The sequence below is a fragment of the Marmota monax genome, unplaced genomic scaffold, assembly GCF_021218885.2.
Source record: "Marmota monax isolate L192 unplaced genomic scaffold, Marmota_monax_Labrador192_F-V1.1 WCK01_AAM20220418_F8-fsc00105, whole genome shotgun sequence".
NCBI classification, from domain to species: Eukaryota; Metazoa; Chordata; class Mammalia; order Rodentia; family Sciuridae; genus Marmota; species Marmota monax.
In genome coordinates, this window is record NW_026692947.1 from 6,532,345 (window position 1) to 6,551,226 (window position 18,882).

General features: G+C 36.5%; 2 protein-coding genes across 2 annotated transcripts in view; one reads left to right on the forward strand and one right to left on the reverse strand.

Moving 5' to 3' along the window:
• Ints7 (integrator complex subunit 7) overlaps positions 1-5,318 on the reverse strand; it is a 70,404-nt gene extending 65,086 nt beyond the window's left edge. The window contains exon 1 of the mRNA XM_046452261.2: positions 5,104-5,318. Coding sequence (XP_046308217.1) covers positions 5,104-5,197 — 94 coding nt within the window. The 5' untranslated portion in view covers positions 5,198-5,318. The remainder of the gene's footprint in view (positions 1-5,103) is intronic.
• A 223-nt stretch (positions 5,319-5,541) lies between these two features.
• Dtl (denticleless E3 ubiquitin protein ligase homolog) overlaps positions 5,542-18,882 on the forward strand; it is a 61,991-nt gene continuing 48,650 nt past the window's right edge. The window contains exons 1-6 of the mRNA XM_046452266.2: positions 5,542-5,703; positions 10,041-10,166; positions 10,801-10,899; positions 11,880-11,941; positions 12,027-12,147; positions 17,578-17,643. Of these exons, the coding sequence (XP_046308222.1) occupies positions 5,652-5,703; positions 10,041-10,166; positions 10,801-10,899; positions 11,880-11,941; positions 12,027-12,147; positions 17,578-17,643 (526 nt within the window). The 5' untranslated portion in view covers positions 5,542-5,651. The remainder of the gene's footprint in view (positions 5,704-10,040; positions 10,167-10,800; positions 10,900-11,879; positions 11,942-12,026; positions 12,148-17,577; positions 17,644-18,882) is intronic.

Here is an 18,882-nt window from a genome sequence, read left to right on the forward strand (position 1 = left end):
TTAAGAATCCTAATAAACTAATTTTAGTTTATTATAGTAAAATGATAGTTTATTATAGTACTATAATTTTAGTAAATTATAGTAATTTAGTTTATTAATATTTAAATATTTAAAAACTCACTTTGTCAGCTACAAGATAGCAGATGTTAGACGTACATAAAAGTAAGACTATGAGATTTAGTAAGAACTAAAGAAAGGCCTTGGGTTGCTGATTAGTTCAGAGCTCATTCAAGGAAGCACCAACCAGGTTTTAGAATTTGTACTTCCTAATGCTGGTTTTTATGCAGCTTTGAATTGCTAAGAGTCCTGCACTCAATTCTACATGATTTTATAGGTCCACTTACCTATACTGACAGACTAAGTTTAGTCTGGTTATAGAGATCTCAAGAGAAAAAATTTGAGTGACATGTCTACTCCTGACTAGATTAGTTATGGCATGGAATTAGCCACCTGGTACAAACCCGACAAACCTGGCCATTCTCTTTGGAGGGATTATGGAGAAAAGTACAAAAAGGTCTCATTGTTCACCATACCCCTAATTACATCTGTGCCAATATGAACAGTATCACAGCAATCTATGGTCTTTTTCACATTGAGAGTTCAGATGTTTTGGAACATGGGTGAGGTGATGGCATCTAAGGGGGAAATCAAGAGAGTACAGATAGTTGTCATAATTCATATCATTTCTCGTCTCATAATTAAATTTTTCATTAAGCAGAGCACCACACTTTTCATACAGCTTTAAATTCACCAGCACCTCACAGTACTCCACTGTCTATGCACCAGCTTCAAGAAAAGGAATGAGACTCACTACCTTCTCCCTATTGCTTTTACCTCACCCAGTCTGAGTGATGTCGTTTAACAGTGACTCTTCACTGGGTACAGTGGTGCACACCTGTAATCTCAAGAGGCTCTGGGGGCTGAGCCAGGAGGATCTCAAGTTCAAAGTCAGCCTCAACAACTTAGTGAGGCACTAAGCAACTTAACAAGGGCCATGTCTCAAAATAAAAAAGAAATTTTAAAGGTGGTAGTGGCTGGGGATGTGGCTCAGTGGTTAAGCACCACTTAACCTTAGCACTGGTTCAATCCCCAGTACCAAAAAAAGAAAAAAAGAAAAGAAAGAAAGTGACTCCTCTTCCCCCAGGGTGGAAGCAATCTTGTGTAATCTTCTAAAATCATCAGGACAACTTCCCATCTAAAAATGCTTAGAGTGACTAAAGAAGTTACATTAGTGGAAAAAATTACATTAGTTAATATATGTGAGATGCATCCTTTATAATTCCTTATGTGTAGTATGATTTTCTATATCATGAAATGTGTCAAAAAATGTAAGTCGCATTTGATTATACAAGTATCATAATCACAGAAGCTTGGTAAGTATGCCTATCACTTTTATCTTTCGGTATCTTCCCAGTGCACTTGGTATCAAATTCCAATTTCTTGTCCTATTTAAAGAGGCAATGTTTAATGTAGCCCTCTCTCTCTTCACATTTGAATGTAAACTCCTTAAAGCAGTCCTGTTCACTAACATGGCCCTGAGTCTAAGTGTAGTGCTCAGACCAATGCAGGTGAACAGTAAATACTTTTTGAATGAATAAATGACTATCATATGAATGATTCTTTTCCAGTCTTACCACTACACCTTGAATAAATTGAGTCATCTTCAAAATAACATCCATTCATCCTTATGGAGATCAGAAACAACTTGCTTACTGTCATCCTTGCTCAAAAGGCTCACAACAAAGTGCCACAGGTTATAAATATGCAACAAGCTTGCTTGCTTCCTTCCTTCCTTTTTGCAGCACTAGGGACTGAGACATCAAGCATGTACAAGCACTCTATCACTGAGCAACATCCCCAGGCCTTTTATTTTTATTTGGAGACAGGGTCGGCTGGCCTGGAACTTGTGATTCTTGTCTCTGCCTCCAGAGTAGCTGGGATTACAGGCATGCACCACCACATCCAGCCTATAATAGGTCTTCATTAGCAGCATTTCTCAAGTTTGTTTCTAAGTACACCAGTGCCACAAAATATTTCTTTAAAATGGAGTTCAAGAGTCCTGTCATATACCTAACTCCTATCAATATTTCTACTTGGATGTTTTTAAGCAACATCTCAATTTTAGCATGATCCAAACTGATGATTTTTACTCTCTATGCCAACCATCCTTCTAAGAGCTCAGATCAAATGCCTCTTCTTGGCTACTGATTCTTAAATCCTCACACAATCCATTAATTAATCTTGTTGGCTTGAGCCTCAAAATATATCCAGAATCTCAGCACTCCACACAATTTACTGTGACCATACTGACCCAAGTCACTATTTTCTTTTCCTTGGATTATTACAAATGCCTCCTCAACTATCTCCCAACTTCTGTCCATGGCTCTCCCTTTGGTTTATTCTCAACACCGTAGCCATACGGATCCTTTGCAAAGCTAAGTCAGATTATGCCATACAACTGCTGAAAATTTTCAAGTTTCCTCACTCAAAATTAAAACTAGTCTTCAATGGTTTGCATTGCCTTACATGAACCGAACCAGCCTCTGGTTCTTTCCACCAGTCTATTCCTATGCTATAGCATGCAAAGCAGGCTTCTGCCTCATAGCCTTAGCACTTATTCCTCCAGTTGGTCAGTAAATCCTTTCTTCATTACCCTTTATAAAATAGGAAAACAACTCCAACCCCATACTAGTTTTCTTTTACTTTTTTCATTTTCCTTTATATTATGTCCTACTATCTGTCATAATATATCCTTATGTTCCTCAATCTAGAACATAAGCTATATGAAGTTAGGATTTATTTGTTTTGATTTGTTTTATTAACTGCTATATCCCCAGCATGAAGCCCAATGGTATGTGTGTAAGGGTAGGGGAAACACTTTCTTTAACAGGTAAAGGATGAAATGACTCAGTATTTAAACCACTAAATTATAAATATTCTGATTAAACTGGTTATTTCTATAATCTAATTTAAAAGGTACAGTAATGTGAAAAAGAACAAGAGTTTTGTTTTTTGTCTTATACAAATTATCTTTCTGAATTTGAAACTCATCTATGAAATACTTATCCAGGGCATTGCTGGTAGGATTGAACATGATCACTTACTCTTTGTCTAGCACTGCCTGGTTTGGAGTTCAATACTCAATAACCATCCATTTAAACCTTACAGATATGAAGTATTTCTTTTTTTTCCATATTTTTATTGGTGTATTATAGTTGTACATAATGGTAGAATTTGTTGTTACATATTCATTCACACACACAATAATTTGGCCAATACCATTCCCCAGTATTTTCCCTTTCCCTCTACAGAGTTCCCTTTGATTTTCACGATACCCCCCTCCACCATTTTCTTCCTTTTTTCTCTCTAGCTTCTACGTATAAGAGAAAAAAAAGTGACCCTTGGCATTTTAAGTGTAGCTTATTTTGCTTAATATAATGTTCTCAAGTTCCATCCATTTGCCTACAAATGACATAATTTCATTTTTCTTTATGGATGAATAAAACTCCATTGTATATAAATACCACATTTTCTTTATCCATTCATCCGCTGATAGACACCTAGGCTGGTTCACAGATATGAAGTATTTCTATTTCGACTTTTCTTTAGGAAAAAGTTGTACTAAGACCTTTTATTATTATTATTATTACAACTGCAAACTTATAGGAATTAAACAATTCTCAATTTCTCTTTTTTTCAGTGCTTCATTCTGATTTCTATTTGACAACCACTCTCCTATTAATTACATGGACAATCCTGGCTAGACCAGAATGACAAAAAGGTCTTTTGGGGAAGAAAAGATGATTTAATATTTTAAAAACATGTTTAAAAAAAACTTTATATTTCAGGAGGAAAAAACCCTATAGGTTTGGTGAGAAAAGAAAAGCTCAACATCTTTTGATGGACGGGGATGTAGTAAAAACATTGTGACTGCTAAAGGAATATCCCAGTGGGGTACTGTGAGATTTTTATGGTAATCAAAAGGAGGTGAAAAGCTTTTTAAAAAGTCTGAGAAACTCCTACCTAGACTAATCCTCTACAAATGTTAACAGGTTAAAACAAAAAAGTCCATGAAAATTCAATAGGCAAGCCCAAGTCAAAGAACTATGTGGCTCAAAGTGAACTTAATAGAGTTGGGTATATAGCTCAGTTGGTAGAGTGCTTGTCTTGCATGCACAAGGCTCTGGGTTCAAGCCCCAGCACCACACACACAAAAATAAGTGGACTTAATGACAGATCTAGTCCAATTCACTAAAAACTGGCAATAGGTAATTAAGAATTAAGTGTATACCAGTAAATAAAAATGTACTTCACTGAAACAAGGGTTTCATATTCATGCTTGATTCTTTAGTAATAAGTATCTACCATCCTTGCCTCCATACCCATATCTAGAAAGGATGGCACGTCTGTAAGCATTTAATAAGTGCATCTTTTGCATACCATTTTTTCATTTAATCATTCTTGCCAGTTCGGTAGTACTGCACCCGCTTTGCTGATGATAAACGGAGACTAGGTAAAATTGGGTGACTTGTCCCTGATCACAAAATTAGCAGAATTGGAATTCAGCTCAGTAGTAAACCCAAAGCTCCCTCTACTACACCAAGCCCCTCCCTGTAAGGAAAGTGAACTCGTGGAACTTGTCTGTAATGAAAGGTGCAAGGGCCAAGCTTTTTAATTGGTCTTGGCACTAATGTCACCCGTATTGTAATCCAAAGCTTACATTTACGGAAAACAAATCACTATAAAGTCAGTGCAAAATTGTTCAGCACTCTCGATGAAGACCTAGCCTCAACTAAACGTACGAAAAAATAATTTCACAATTTTAATTTAGTGTTTTTAGAAACCAGCCACTTTCAGTGTTTGGAAAATCGGGGGACTGCGCCCTCAAGTGGTCAAAAAAGGCCCTTCACCAGAGTTCCCTACTTGTTTAGATGGTGCAAGGCGAGTCCCGCAATCTCCCGAAGCAGCATAGATCCTCGCCCCTGCAAAATCACTAGCGCGCCCCGCCCAGCAAACCACTGCGCATGCGCGTTCCCTGCCTCTCCGGAAACTACCACCACAGGGTGGCGCCACTTCCCCCGAGCAGCCCGCTCTTTCGAATACCTTTGTCCAATTCCATAAGAGCAGAGTTAGCATCCAATTCCTGTTCGCCATATCCAGCATCTGCCAGAAAAGACTTAGTTGAGTTTGACGCCATGACCCAAATAGTTACTCGACTAGCCTAGTCAGAAAGATTGCAAACTCTGCCCCAGCACCGCCATCTTCTCCCGCCGCCTTCTCGCGGATTTTTCCTCCGCGCTCTGTCAAGCCGTGTTACGCATGCGCCCTGGTCACCCCGCGGTTCGCCGGCGCCTCTGCGGGCCCCCCGCGCAGGCGCTCAGGGAGCTCCTGAACTCTGGGTTCCCGCGGCTGGGAGAAAAGGAGGCGGGGATTCGGAGGGGGAAGTGACTCTGAGGCGCCCCGACGCTGCGGCGGGAGCCAATCAGAGAGCGTGACGTCAGTTTGGCGCGGAGTTTGGCGGCCGGGGCTTACAGTGGCGGGAGTTGGAGGCTATAACGGGTGGTGGTGTGAGGGGCGCAAGCTGCGACTCCGAGTGAACCCGAGGGCATTTTCACGGCTTTTTCCTCAGCTGAGTCGTTCTTCAGGTCCAGATGCTCTTCAGTTCGGTGCTCCGCCAGCCCCAGCTTGGCGTCCTAAGAAATGGTAAGTAACGGTCTTAACCCCTGCTCCTTGCTGGCGGGATTCACCGCCCCCAAAACACTCCACCTCGATCTGGGCCGACTCCAGTTTAGTTTCCCAGGCTCCAACTTCTCCAGGGCCAAAGTGAATTAGGTGAGGGAGAAATACCGAAGAAAGTTGTACTTTGTTTCCCTCTCGACACTTTTAATCGGGATCGGGCTTTTTTGGATCGTAACGTAGGCCGAAGGGAGGAAGGACGTTGAATTAGCTGGGCTCCGAGGCCCCTCGCTGCTTACGTCAATATCGCGCGTTAACTAGAAAACGCATGCATCTGTGTGTGTGTGTGTGTGTGTGTGTTTCGGGGGAGGGGGACGTTCTCTCGGCCACCACGGGCGATCGTCGCCTCACTTTCGTTTGTTTGTGGTAGAACCTGAGCGATCCCAACTATTTGCAGTTACCCACCAGCGTCCATGATCCGCTGTTAGGGAACTCCGTCAGGCAGGGAGGGCAGGACATCTGCTTCCAGCAGGGGCGAACTCTCGTTCTCCCACCATTACTACCTGGTTCACGAACGTTCTAAACCGTAGCGTGAAAGATGCCCCCTCACCACGTCCCCCAGAAATAAACTCTATTCATAGATTGAAGGGGGCTCTTCCAGATATTTTTCAATGCCAGAGCTAAGATCCAAACGCGAGATCGACATATTTGGGGGTTCTCCGTTCCCGGTATAAGTTAGACGCATTCTCGTGTTAGTGGGTAGAAGTCCAGCTTGACTTTCCACAGTTCTTTGGGCTAACGTTAGAACCGCTGACAATAAGAGATTTGAGCCTAGGTTTGGAAAGTGTCACCAACCCGAATCTTTCCGATAAGGGTGTTGTGTCTTTATTGACCACCTTTGGACAGAAATGAAATCTCACTCATTTAAAGATCATGTCTATCCAGAGGTCCTTCTTCCCCCTTAAAGCCACGTGGAAAGCTAAAAGAAAAGAATCTTGGAAGGGAACATTTATACTTAAGGATTTAGGTCTAGGGAAAGGATGCTGAAACAGATTGTACACTCTTTCAACTTCGTCCTTCCAATCTAAAACTTTTTACCATCCTTTTGTAATTCCCTCTTAGATGATCTTTGTAATTCCGCTCGAAATGCTTCTCTTTCTGTCTCTTCTAGGACCTTGCTTAAATAATTTCCGTCCTCTGCAGTCCTCTGTGCCATGTGGTCCTCAACACATTGATTAACTGTCTTTGGAGTTAAACTGCCTGATTTTTGATTTCTGTTCTATTCTCACACTATATGTGTAACCTGGGAAAGCTATTCGGCCTGTTTTGTGACACATTTTCTCCTAATTCTGCAATCTGTCTACTTTTTTCCTCTTCACAAATATTCATTGTTATTCGGTAGGCACTGACATTTCTTATTATATGTTACTGAAATCTGCACAACTATCTCCATTTCCCTTCTGGGTTGGCATGCCACCCTTTTCCTTTCTCTCTACTCCCATGTATGATTATAGTCATAAATGGGGCTTCTTCCCCTACTGCCTACAACCTTATATTTCCTATATTGTACAGTTATTTCTATAAGAATTATGTAGATTCATCTTCACCAAGTTGGTCAGTCTCGCAGATATCTCAAATTCAAATACCCCCAAAATGATCACATCTCAAATTCAAATACCCCCAAAATGATCACTTTTTCCCTAAACCTACCATATTTTTTGTTTTGTGGAGTGGCCCCATTATTTTAAACCAGTATTCCTAGCCAGAAACCTGAGAGTCACTTAAAGACCCCCATCTCCCTCACTATTACATATTGAAAATTTTCCTTCAAAATATCTTGATTACAACATATTCTCTTCATTCCCACTGTTCCTGCCTCTTTATCATATACTGGGTCTGCTCTACAATTTCATTTCCTGACTGAACCCTAGTAACCTTGTCTGAACTATAAAGCAAGTCTCCTAAAACCTCTTAGTTTTCTTCTCTTCGTTTATTCTTTACATTACTACTAGTGATCTTTATAAAATGGAAATATGACTACTGGATATTTTAAAATTGGTATCTGAAAGTTTCTGTTATCAGTTTAAACACTTATAAAGAATATAATTTCTGGCTAGAATATGAACATTGACATCTTAAAGTAAAAATGCTATATCACTGTTTTAATTGTATAATAGAATTAAATACTAAAGTGATTTGACAATCATATCTATTTTAAAAAAAATATGAACAAACTTTAGGCATTCTGCAAAGTTACTGTTTCCTCTTGAGTTTATTTTAATTTTATTTCTCCCACAGAATTTATCCTGATATAATATTTAATTGTATGCTTGAAAAGTTTTTACTGATCTCCTTATGTGTCAAAAAATGTATTTAAATTGCTGTTTTCTGTGTTCATGGGATTCCAACTGCTAAAAATTTCTCTTGGACTGCATTGTCATCATAGTTGATAGCATGCAATTGATAGAAGCGATGTAAATAACAAATTTTGATAAATAGTTATTATTCTCGTGTCCTTGTATACTCTTTGGGAAATCTGCATGTAATCTCAAGGCCCTAATTTGTACTTTGAGGAAATAATAGGGTTTTCCAAATGAGTGTTGTGGGGCATTGCAGGTTCTTATTCATAGCACAATAAAGATCCAGAAGTAATTTAAGGTAGCTCAAAAAAAACAATGAAGTGTGTGTTGAAGGGAATTAAAGAAAAGGAGTAGATGGGAACTCCTCCCCACCCCAGCCCCGTCCCAAGTCACTTTAGACTATTCATCTATTTGGATATTAGTTGAAGGCAATGAGTCAAAATTAAGGAGTCAATGAATGCTTGTAAAAAGTAAAATTTTCCAAATGTATTATCTTCAGTTCTATCTAATTGTTCAAGATTCCCTTTTGAATTTTTGTATTGCATTTATTAGACAATTTTTAAGTCCTACATCACGTATAGATTTATATATTCTGAGAACAGAGGCTTTTGTTTTTAAATTTATTCTGTCGGATATTTATGAGCTCAACATACATGATTATTGTATTCTTCTTTTAGTAGTCTTTAACAACCTGTTTACAGGTTGAAATATTAAGGAAATGTCCCTAGGAATAATTGTTAAATCTGGATTAAATTTCTTTGCCTCCTTTCTACTAATTGTTTCAGACATCGCTGTGAAAATCTAGATTTGTCTGAGTTCTGTCAGGCTAAAATATCTTCTAAAACAGTACTTTTGATGAAAAGTAAGAATTGAAAGTAGCCTAAAATGTGAACTTGTTAATTAATCAGACAGCTCTCAAGAAATTGTGAACTCATTGTTTCTTCAGATGCTTAATTAACAATTCATTTTCATTAATTATTTATTGGATGAATGTTTCTTTCACAGTTGAGCATCCTTAATCCAAAAATCTGAACTCTGAAATGCACTAACATTTGAAAGTTTTTGCATAGAAATATGATGCTCAAGTAGTGTCAGGTTTCTGATTTTCAGATAAGGGGAGCTCAACTGGCAAAATCTATTCAAATATCCCCAAATCTGAAAAATCTCTGAAATCTGAAACATTCTTGGTCCCAAGCATTTTAAAAAAGGGATACTCAACCTGTATGTATTTAAAAACACATATTGACATACATGTTAATATTATAAAATAAACAAGATAGCTTATTACTATTTAGGATTTACTCATCTTTCAAGATCTTCTCTAAAGGCTTTTCTAATCCTACTACTAGCCAGGGATAATTGAATATCTTCTAAGGGTAGATACATAATGCTTTCCTTTAAAATTGCTGTTATATTCTTGAAGATATTATGACTTATTGCTGTAAATATTTTAGAATCCTAGAATTTCAAGCACTATAAGGAAAAAGGAAGTAAAATTACTTAGTAAGTGAATATGTTACTGACTATAATAGGCACACCAACACATTATTTCATTTAACTTTTTGAACTCACATGTATCTGTAGATATATAGATACAACGTGTTGGTTGCTAGGTAACTTGAGAGTTTATAGTAATGTTGATTTGGAGGCTTCAAAAACAGTAAAATTTTTGTGGAAGGGAATTAGCGGTTTTAATGGTAATGCTTTTATGGTTGTCTCTGTTGGGAAAGGGTACAAAAACTTTTTAATGTACAAAGGGCAGTTGTTCCTTCTAATCTTAATGTACCATTAAAGATGATAAGCCCAAAGCTATACCTCACCAGAAATTGGGAGTGCACTTTGACTTCTGAGGATCTTAAAACTAAGTATTCTAGGGGACCAAACGTAGTGAATGAAGATATGTTAAATTTATAAGGCTCTTTAAGAATAACATTTACCTCTGCATTTGTTAAAAGTGTAAAATGTGATGTTATTGAAGTTCTATAAGGAATTTTCTTGTTTTAGGCTGGTCTTCACACTACCCTTTACAGTCCCTTCTAACTGGTTATCAGTGCAGCTGTCATGATGAACACACTTCTTATGGAGAAACAGGGGTCCCAGTTCCTCCTTTTGGATGCACCTTCTCTTCTGGTAAGAGAATTACTGTCTAGGCTAAGCTTGGACAGAAATAATATATTTCCTGCCTAGAGGGAAAATACATTGTAATGGTTCCCCTTCAAAGAAAAGTAAGTTAGGTAGATGTTATGATTTTCCAATAACTATCCTCTTCTGGTTTATGAAAAAATGGATAATTAGCATAATTACATAAATTATTTATGATAAATCTCTTATATGTAATTAGCATAATTATATATTTCTTCTAAAGCATAGGACTTTTAAGAATTGCAAAGGTTCAGCAACCATGAAAGCAGTTTTACCCAGTAGATGCCTCTTTAATCAGCTGAATATGTATCTTTCTGTGATTCACTAGAGAATATATGAAAGGAATAGGAGTACTTGTTCCTACTCTCAGTGTAAGAGTAGAGGTGAAAGGTTGTGAAAAGGAAATTTAAAACTAATAGACTCAGTCTGCTGGTGGTGTATATCATTTTATTGCCTTTATTTGACTTTGGTCAGTACTAGTCTTGTTTATTACCTCTCTTGATTTAGTCCTTCTCTTAAGTAAGAGACTATCTAAAGGTAATTTTGATGGTTTGAGGCATTTAATACCTTTATACACACTTGTTTTTTGTGTTAATCTTTATGCACTCTATTCCTTTTTTAGCTCCCAACATGGAGCATATATTAGCAGTTGCCAATGAGGAAGGCTTCGTTAGATTATATAACACGGAATCACAAACTAGTAAAAAGAAGTGCTTCAAAGGTAAGCCTCGGTCTATAATTTTTGTTTTAACTTTATTTTTAATTCATAAAGCTTCAAGTAAATTGCTATTGGACTAATTCATAAAGCTTTGTTCAAGTAAATTGCTATTGGACTATATTCCCAGTTATATTCACTTCTCATTATGTCTGCTTATGGACCAGGATAAAAGTAAACAATAGATTATCACTCACAATAACAGTTAACTATGGCAAGACCTTTACAAAAGTTCAGAAAAAATATATCTTAAAGTCAAAAACAGGTTTTTTTTTTTTAAGTTTAATTATTTTACACTTAATGTGGTTCAACAATGCTTTAAATATTGAATATTTCCCATATATAAAGCAAAGTTCTACTAACTATAAGAAGCTCATACTCTGGAATCAGAAAGTCTGGTGTTGAAATAACTAAAATAAAACAAAGACTATGAATAATAGAAATACAAAAGCAGGCTAGGAAAATTTTTCATGAAGGATGGGGCATTTGTGTTGAACTGTGATATTTAGACCAGTGGAAATGGAAGAGGGCACTTCAGGTGGAGAAAAAGCATTTGCAAAGTCTTAGAGTTGGGAAAGACCAGGATCTAATAAGAAAATAGTGGATGATCCAGTTTGGTTTGGAGAACAGTAAGAGAAACTTTCCAACAGATAGAGGCCAAAGTATGCAAGACCTTAAATGTCAAACTAAACTTTTTCAGTGAGCATTGTGAAGATTTTTGACCTGGAAAATGTTTCAGAAAGGTTCCATTTTAGAGATTATTTCTAGTCAACTCATTTGAAAGGAATTGGACATCAGATTGTAATTCTGATGTGTGGTAATGAAGGAAATGTGAAATGTTGAGTCCACAAGTTTTCTTTGGCCCATGGTCCATTGGGTACTGATTGATCTTTTCACTATAGTTTTTAAGATATTTAAAATACTATTGATATGGCTACCATAGATCACAGGCTACACATTTCATATTTACCATTTTCTTTACTTAGAATGGATGGCTCACTGGAATGCTGTCTTTGACCTTGCCTGGGTTCCTGGTGAATTTAAGCTTGTAAGTGACTTTGATTTTATTGGGATCTGTCCTTGAAATTCTGGTCAAGTTTGCCTTGTTAAATTGTGCTGTGAATTTTTGAAAGGTTACAGCAGCAGGTGATCAAACAGCCAAATTTTGGGACGTTAAAGCTGGTGAGCTGCTTGGAACATGCAAAGGTCATCAATGCAGCCTCAAGTCAGTTGCCTTTTCCAAGTTCGAGAAAGGTAGATTTTACTTATTCTTTTGTCTCCTTAACCTTCTTTGTGATGGGGAAATAAGAAGTTGTAAGGTTTCTATCTTGCCCTAATAAAAGTTGTTACTTTACCAACATAGGTAATTTTTATTCTAATATGACTGAAAACCTTAATGAAAGTAAGCTGGTTCTAGGCCCATTCTTATGGTTGTTATCACCAACTTGTCCTTGAAATTCAATTTACAGATAAGGTAACAATTTATGAACAGTCAAAAAAAAACCTCTGCTTAACTTTGTCCATTGGTGTCAAAACTTGGTATTGGTTGCTCATTAATTCTACTTGTAAAATTTAAATGAAGTATGAAGATGGGGTGAAAATTCTGACAAACTGGACATTTGTCTACCTAAAAATTTACCATGCACCTAGTTTAAATGACCCAATTTCCTAGTATGTTTTCAACTAGTATTTACACACAATTGATCCTCTATTTATCTCACAAGCGTGATATAATATATGTAGGACAGTACTATAGCAACTGAGGAAAAACTTAGCAGGGGTATCTGAATACATTTTTTCCCCTAGAGTTGTTTTTTTTTTTTTCTTTTAATTTGTTCCTCACTAACAGGTTTTACAAACAGACCAATAAACATTTACCTCAAAGAAGTATCTGCGTTAATTTGACTTTCTCACGAATTATAGAGACAAACATCATAGTCCTTTATCATTAAAAAATACACTGTTTTAAAAAGGAATATTTTCATTTATTTACCTGAATACTCAGGGATATTAACTGAGTTGTAGAGCTGGTTTAGACTAGAACTCTAAAAGGGAAATATATGGCATGGGTTTGTTAACACAACTTTATCGCATAAAGTTAAATTGACCTGTGTTTTAATTTACAGCACTCCTGTGTTCAGAGTTCGCTTTAAGTTTATAAAAATGTTTTAAGATCATGAAAATTTACCTAAATAAAGGGGAATGAAAAAGGGAACACTATATTTTTCAGTCCTTTCACTTAATTTTCAAAACTCTGCATGTGAATAAATCTATGCCAATATGGTCTAGTAGAAAAAGCACTGAGTTAAGACACTGGAGCAAGTGGCTTTTATCATGTTTCCAGTAGTCCATAGGTGCTCTAGTATGAATAAGTCTAGCTGGAAACTGCCCCCAAGGCCCCATGGTTTGATTGGTGAAATAATATTTTGTAGCCTCACTCACTCTTTCAGCCATGTTCCTTTCTATAGGCCACACTTTTGTAAACATATATTGTGTTTTATTCTAGATCTGATTTCAAAATTCTTCAGCAAAGTTATTTTAATTTCCCTGTGCCTTAATTTCCTAACTTAGTAAAATTAATGCCTAATTCTATTTAACTCACAAAAATAATTCATACATAAAAATGCTTAGCTTTTTGTTGTTTTTGTAGAGGTTTTGTTTTGTTTGTTTGCTTATTTTTAGTGGGTAGCATGATAGAAATGACCATTGATAAAGTTTTTTCATCCCTTTATGGGTAAGATACAAATCCTAATTAGGTATAATCATACTAATGGAATTTGCCTTCCCCAAATATTCTGCCATGTAAAAGGCAGGAAAGTAGACTTACAGGTAAATTTTTTGTGTGACCAAAAGGGGAGGGTATTAGAAGTTCTAGCAGAAAATTAAAATTAGTTTTAAACTTATTTCTGTTTCCTTTTCTACAAACTTAGCTTTATTTGTACCTTTTTTCTCACTCTTTTTTCTCCAGTTTAAGACCAATCCTTCCTCCTAGGCCACTGGTTTTTAACCTTGCATATGTTACTTACAGAGGTTTTTTAAAAAATCATTTTAATAGGACTCTGGGAGGTGGGCGGGTATCTATTTTTTTTAAAGTTCCTTAAGGAATTTTTAGTATACACCTAAGGTTGAGAAACATTTTTGATCTCCCACAAGATCTTATGCTCTCACTTTTGTCCCCATGGCTTTTGTATCTTCAAGTTCTCCCACTTTTGTCTGTTTCTCCTTAGGAAAGACTCAAGCATGTCTATGATCTATACCCCAAAACATCTTAACCCTGTGTTCTCTTTTAGCTGTTATCTATCTCCCTTAAGTTTCTTAAGAGTAAACAAAAACTAGACAAATTTCTTCATCTTAATTTGGTACAATCGGTTTTCCACATCTAACTCTCTTCCTGAAATCATTTTTATAATTATGTCAGAAGCCATGAAACATTTCAGCCCTTTTCTAAAATTTTTTAAAATAATTTCCTTCTTCAGAATCCAGATAGCATTCTCTTCTAGTTCTCCTGCCTTTTTGTTGATTCCTTCATTTTTGCTTTTGTGTACTACACTTTTTTTTTTACCTGTCTTGAAGTGTTGGCATGGCTCAGGATATGGTGTTTGCCTTCTTTTCCTTTTAGTTTATACCTTTTTTCTGGACAGTTCCATTGATTCCTTTTTTTTTTTTTTTTTTTGTTACTGGGGATTGAAACTAGAGGCAATTTACCACTGAGCCGCATCCCCAGCCCTTTTTATTTTTTATTTTGAGGCAGGGTCTTGCTAAGTTGCTGAGGCTTTCCTTGAACTTATGATCCTCTTGCCTCAGTTTTTCAAGTTTGTGGGATTCTAGGTGTGTGCCAGTGTGCCTGGCTCATTAATTCCAATTTTTTTTTTTTTTTTTTTTTTTTTTTGCCACTCTACTAATTTACCCAGATCTATATTTCTAGCCTTAACCTCTCGGTAAGCACTTGAAATTCAAACTGTCTAAAACTCAGGATTTCCCCCTTGGCAATGCTATCTTCATATTCTGTTATCATTTCTATTTGGCATGAAATAGAAATGATAACAGATAATTTCTTTTAGTGCATGTCTGGTGGTAATAAATTACCTTTATTTTCCTATATCTGAAAAATCTAGGGGAGGAGAGGAAGAATAAAAGTTCTGTGGATTGGATAAAGGGGAATGGAGGCAAGGCAGTGGGGATAGGAATAGGAAAGACAGTTGAATGAATCTGACACAGCTTTCCTATGTACATATATGAATATACCACAATGTACATCCACAAAACTGGGATACCAGTTAGAATAAGATATACTCCATGTTTGTAAAAACATGTCAAAATATGTTCTGTCATGTATATCTAAAAAAGAACAAATTTAAAAACTCACTCTTGAAGGATATTTTTGTTGGACATAAAATTCTGGGTTAACAGCTTTTTTTCTTTCATTACTTGAAGGTGTTTTTCCACATTCTCTATGGTTTCCATTGAGAACTCTGTGGTCACTCAAATCATTTCCTTGTATACATTGTGTTGTTTTACTTGGCTGCTTTCAGGATTTCTGTCTTTGGTGTTTAAGGGTTTGACTGTGATGAATCTAGTCATGGTTCCCTTCAAACACTGTTTGGAGCTTCCTCAGTTTTTTGGACTTGTAAATTTGTTTCACAAAGAGGCTCTATTTACTCATTCATGTATTTAGCCTTTTGGAATTGTCCCATGGATCCTTGATACTGTTCTTCTTTCTCCCACTTTTCTTAAATTTGAAAAAAAAACTAACATACTGTTTAGTCTGTTTTCTGTTACTGTAACAAAACACATGAGAATGGATATTTCATAAAGAATAGAGGTTTATGTAGCTCACTGATCTAGAGGCTACAAAGTCTAAGAGAATGACTTCAGCACCTGGTGAGGGCCTTCAGTCCTTCTAAAGATAACCCACTAATCCATGAATGTATTAACCCATTCATGAAGGCATAACTCTCATGACCCAAACATGTCTTCAAGACTCCACCTCCTAACACTGCCAAAATGTCATCAGATTTCAACATGGATTTCGGAAGGGATAAGCCATACTCAAACCATAGCAGGTATCATAAGATTTGCTCAAAGTATATATTTCAGTGACTTTTAGTTTATTCACAGGGTTGTGCAGTAAATCACTTCAGATAATAGCTTCTTTCACTTAAGCATGATGTTCAGTCATATTTGCTGTAATTCAAATTGACTGATTTGTATTGATCAAGCTCTCCTTAAGTTGAATGATTTTCTCATTCTTAAGCCTAACCAGTAAATTTTTATTGTTTAAATTATTGTTTTTTTTTAGTTCTCAAAATTGTTTTTTTATAAGTCCTGTTTTCCTGCTGAGATCTATCATTTTTTTTTTATTAATTACAAGAGTGTATTTCTCTACTTAACATATCTATATTATAATCTTATCTAATAAGTCAGTGTCTGGGTTGTCTTTCATTGATTTCTTTTCCTTTTTACAATAAGTCATTTTCCTGACTCTTTGTGCAGATATTGTGAATGAGATGATCAGTTCTTTATTATAAAACCTCAGTTGCAAACTGCTTTCAGTTTTCTCTTGCACATATGGTTCAGTGGTCACCCATAAACTTAAAACTGAGTTTAAACACAAAATTAAGGGTTTCTTTTCTCTCCCTTTCACTCTCTAATAACTCTTGTTGCACCCCATCTCCTTTTCCTCTCTCTTCTAGCATGAGACACGGCAGGTTTTTCTATTGGCATTTTAGCTGTCTGGTATTAATGCTGCCACTGTGGCTGCCCTCAAGGTAAAATTACAAACAGTGATTGCCCCTGCTAATCATGTTCTTCATTTGTTGACTCCCCTCTGAAATTTTATGTTTTTGTTCTGTTTCCACAGACCCCCTCAGGTAGCTTTCTTTGTTGTTTTGGTTTTTATTTTGTCCAGTTTACAGCTAATGCAGGTACAATTTCTTAAGTGCTCATTCTTTCATACAGAAAGCAGAGTTTCTCCTACTTAATATTACCTCTTTATTTTCCTGGTGCCAGGGATTGAACCAAGGTCACTTAACCACTGAAACACATTCCTAGTCGCTTTTATTTTTTTATTTTGAGACAGGGTCTCCCTGAGTTGCTCAGGACCTTGCTAAATTTTGGCATTACAGGCATGTGCCACCATGCCTGTCTCTCACTTAGTTTTAAAGAATAAAACACTACATATAAATCAAAGTTCTCTAGTATTCCCTTCTTCAGTTCACTGCCCTCATTCCATTTCCAGAGGCAACCCCCTTTATACATTTTATACAGATCTCAGTTTTTTGTTTTTTTTTTTAAATATTGTTTTAGTTGTACAATTTGTTTATTTTTACGTGGTGCTGGGGATCTCACCCAGTGCCTTAACACGTGCTAGGCAAGCACTCTACTACTGAGCCACAATCCCAGCCCCTAGGTCTATTTTGCTATAATTTTATAAGGTATTTTATATGATTTTGGGAAAATTTGCACAGAGGGATTATTCTATAAAGTTGTTTTTTCAATGTAAGCTTTCTGTAATCCCTTTCTTTTACAACTGTTTTCTCAATTTGTTATTGATAGTATAGTTTAAAATTTTTATTTTCAATACCAAATTCAGTATCTAAAATAGACATTCTAGAAAATTTAAATTGAAATATATATCATTGGCTGGTTCTGTTAACCTCTTGTATACTGTTTATTATGTCACAGCTGTATTCTGCACAGGAGGAAGAGATGGCAACATTATGGTCTGGGACACCAGGTGCAACAAAAAAGGTAATCTAGTTCCATTTTAAATTTTTTCAGTTTTTTAAAAATTTATTTTAATTAGGTATATATGACAGCTAAATGCATTTTGATTCATTGTACATAATTGCAGCACAACTTTACATTTCTATGGTTGTACATGATGTAGTGTCACACCATATGTGCAGTCAAACATGTACTTAGGGTAAAGATAGCCATCTTATTCCACCATCTTTCCTGCCCCCACGCACCCCCCCCCCATACTCTCCCTCCCCTTTGCCCAAAGTTCCTCCATTTTTCCCATGCCTTCCCGCTTCCTGTTATGAGTCAGCATCCACTTAACAGAGAGAACATTCTGCCTTTGGCTTTTGGGGATCGGCTTACTTAGCATGATATTCTCCAACTCCATCCATTTACCTACAGATGCCATAACTTTATTCTCTTTTAATGTGGCATAATATTTAATTGTGTATATATACCACAGTTTCTTTATCCATTCATCTATTGAAGGGCATCTAGGTTGCTTCCACAGATTAGCTATTGTGAATTGAGCTGCTATGAACATTGATGTAGTTGTTACTAGTATGCTGATTTTAAGTCCTTTGGGTATAGACCAAGGAGTAGGATTGTTGGGTCAAATGGTGGTTCTGTTCCAGGTTTTCTAAGGAATTTCCATACTGCTTTCCAGATTTGTTGCACCAATTTGCAGTCCTACCAGCAAAGTATGAGTATGCCTTTTCCCCCACATCCTCTCCAACATTTGTTGTTGTCTATATTCTTGATAGCTGCCATTCTGACTAGAGTGAGATGAAATCTTAGAATAGTTTTGATTTGCATTTCTCTAATTACTAGAGATGTTGAACATTTTTTCATATATTTGTTGATTGAGTGTATATCTTCTTCTGAGAAGTATCTGTTCAGCTCCTTAGCCCATTTATTGATTGGGTTATTTGTTTTTTTGGTGTTAAGGTTTTTTTAGTTCTTTATATATCCTGGAGATTAGTGCTTTATCTGACGTATGTGTGGCAAAAATTTGCTCCCAAAATGTACATTTTAAGTTTGACAGAGGAGAGATGATCACATACTGAATTATATTGAATGAAAGTGTTCGGGATTTCATCTGATTACCACCAGGGGGCACATGTGCTCACAAGCCCCCATTTCTACTCACCATTTATTTGTCAGGATCCTAGAGATTGTTGCAGGGGCTATTGTAGTCAAATATTTACCTCAGATTGTCTTCTGAATTGTAAGGCCATTTACCTAAGT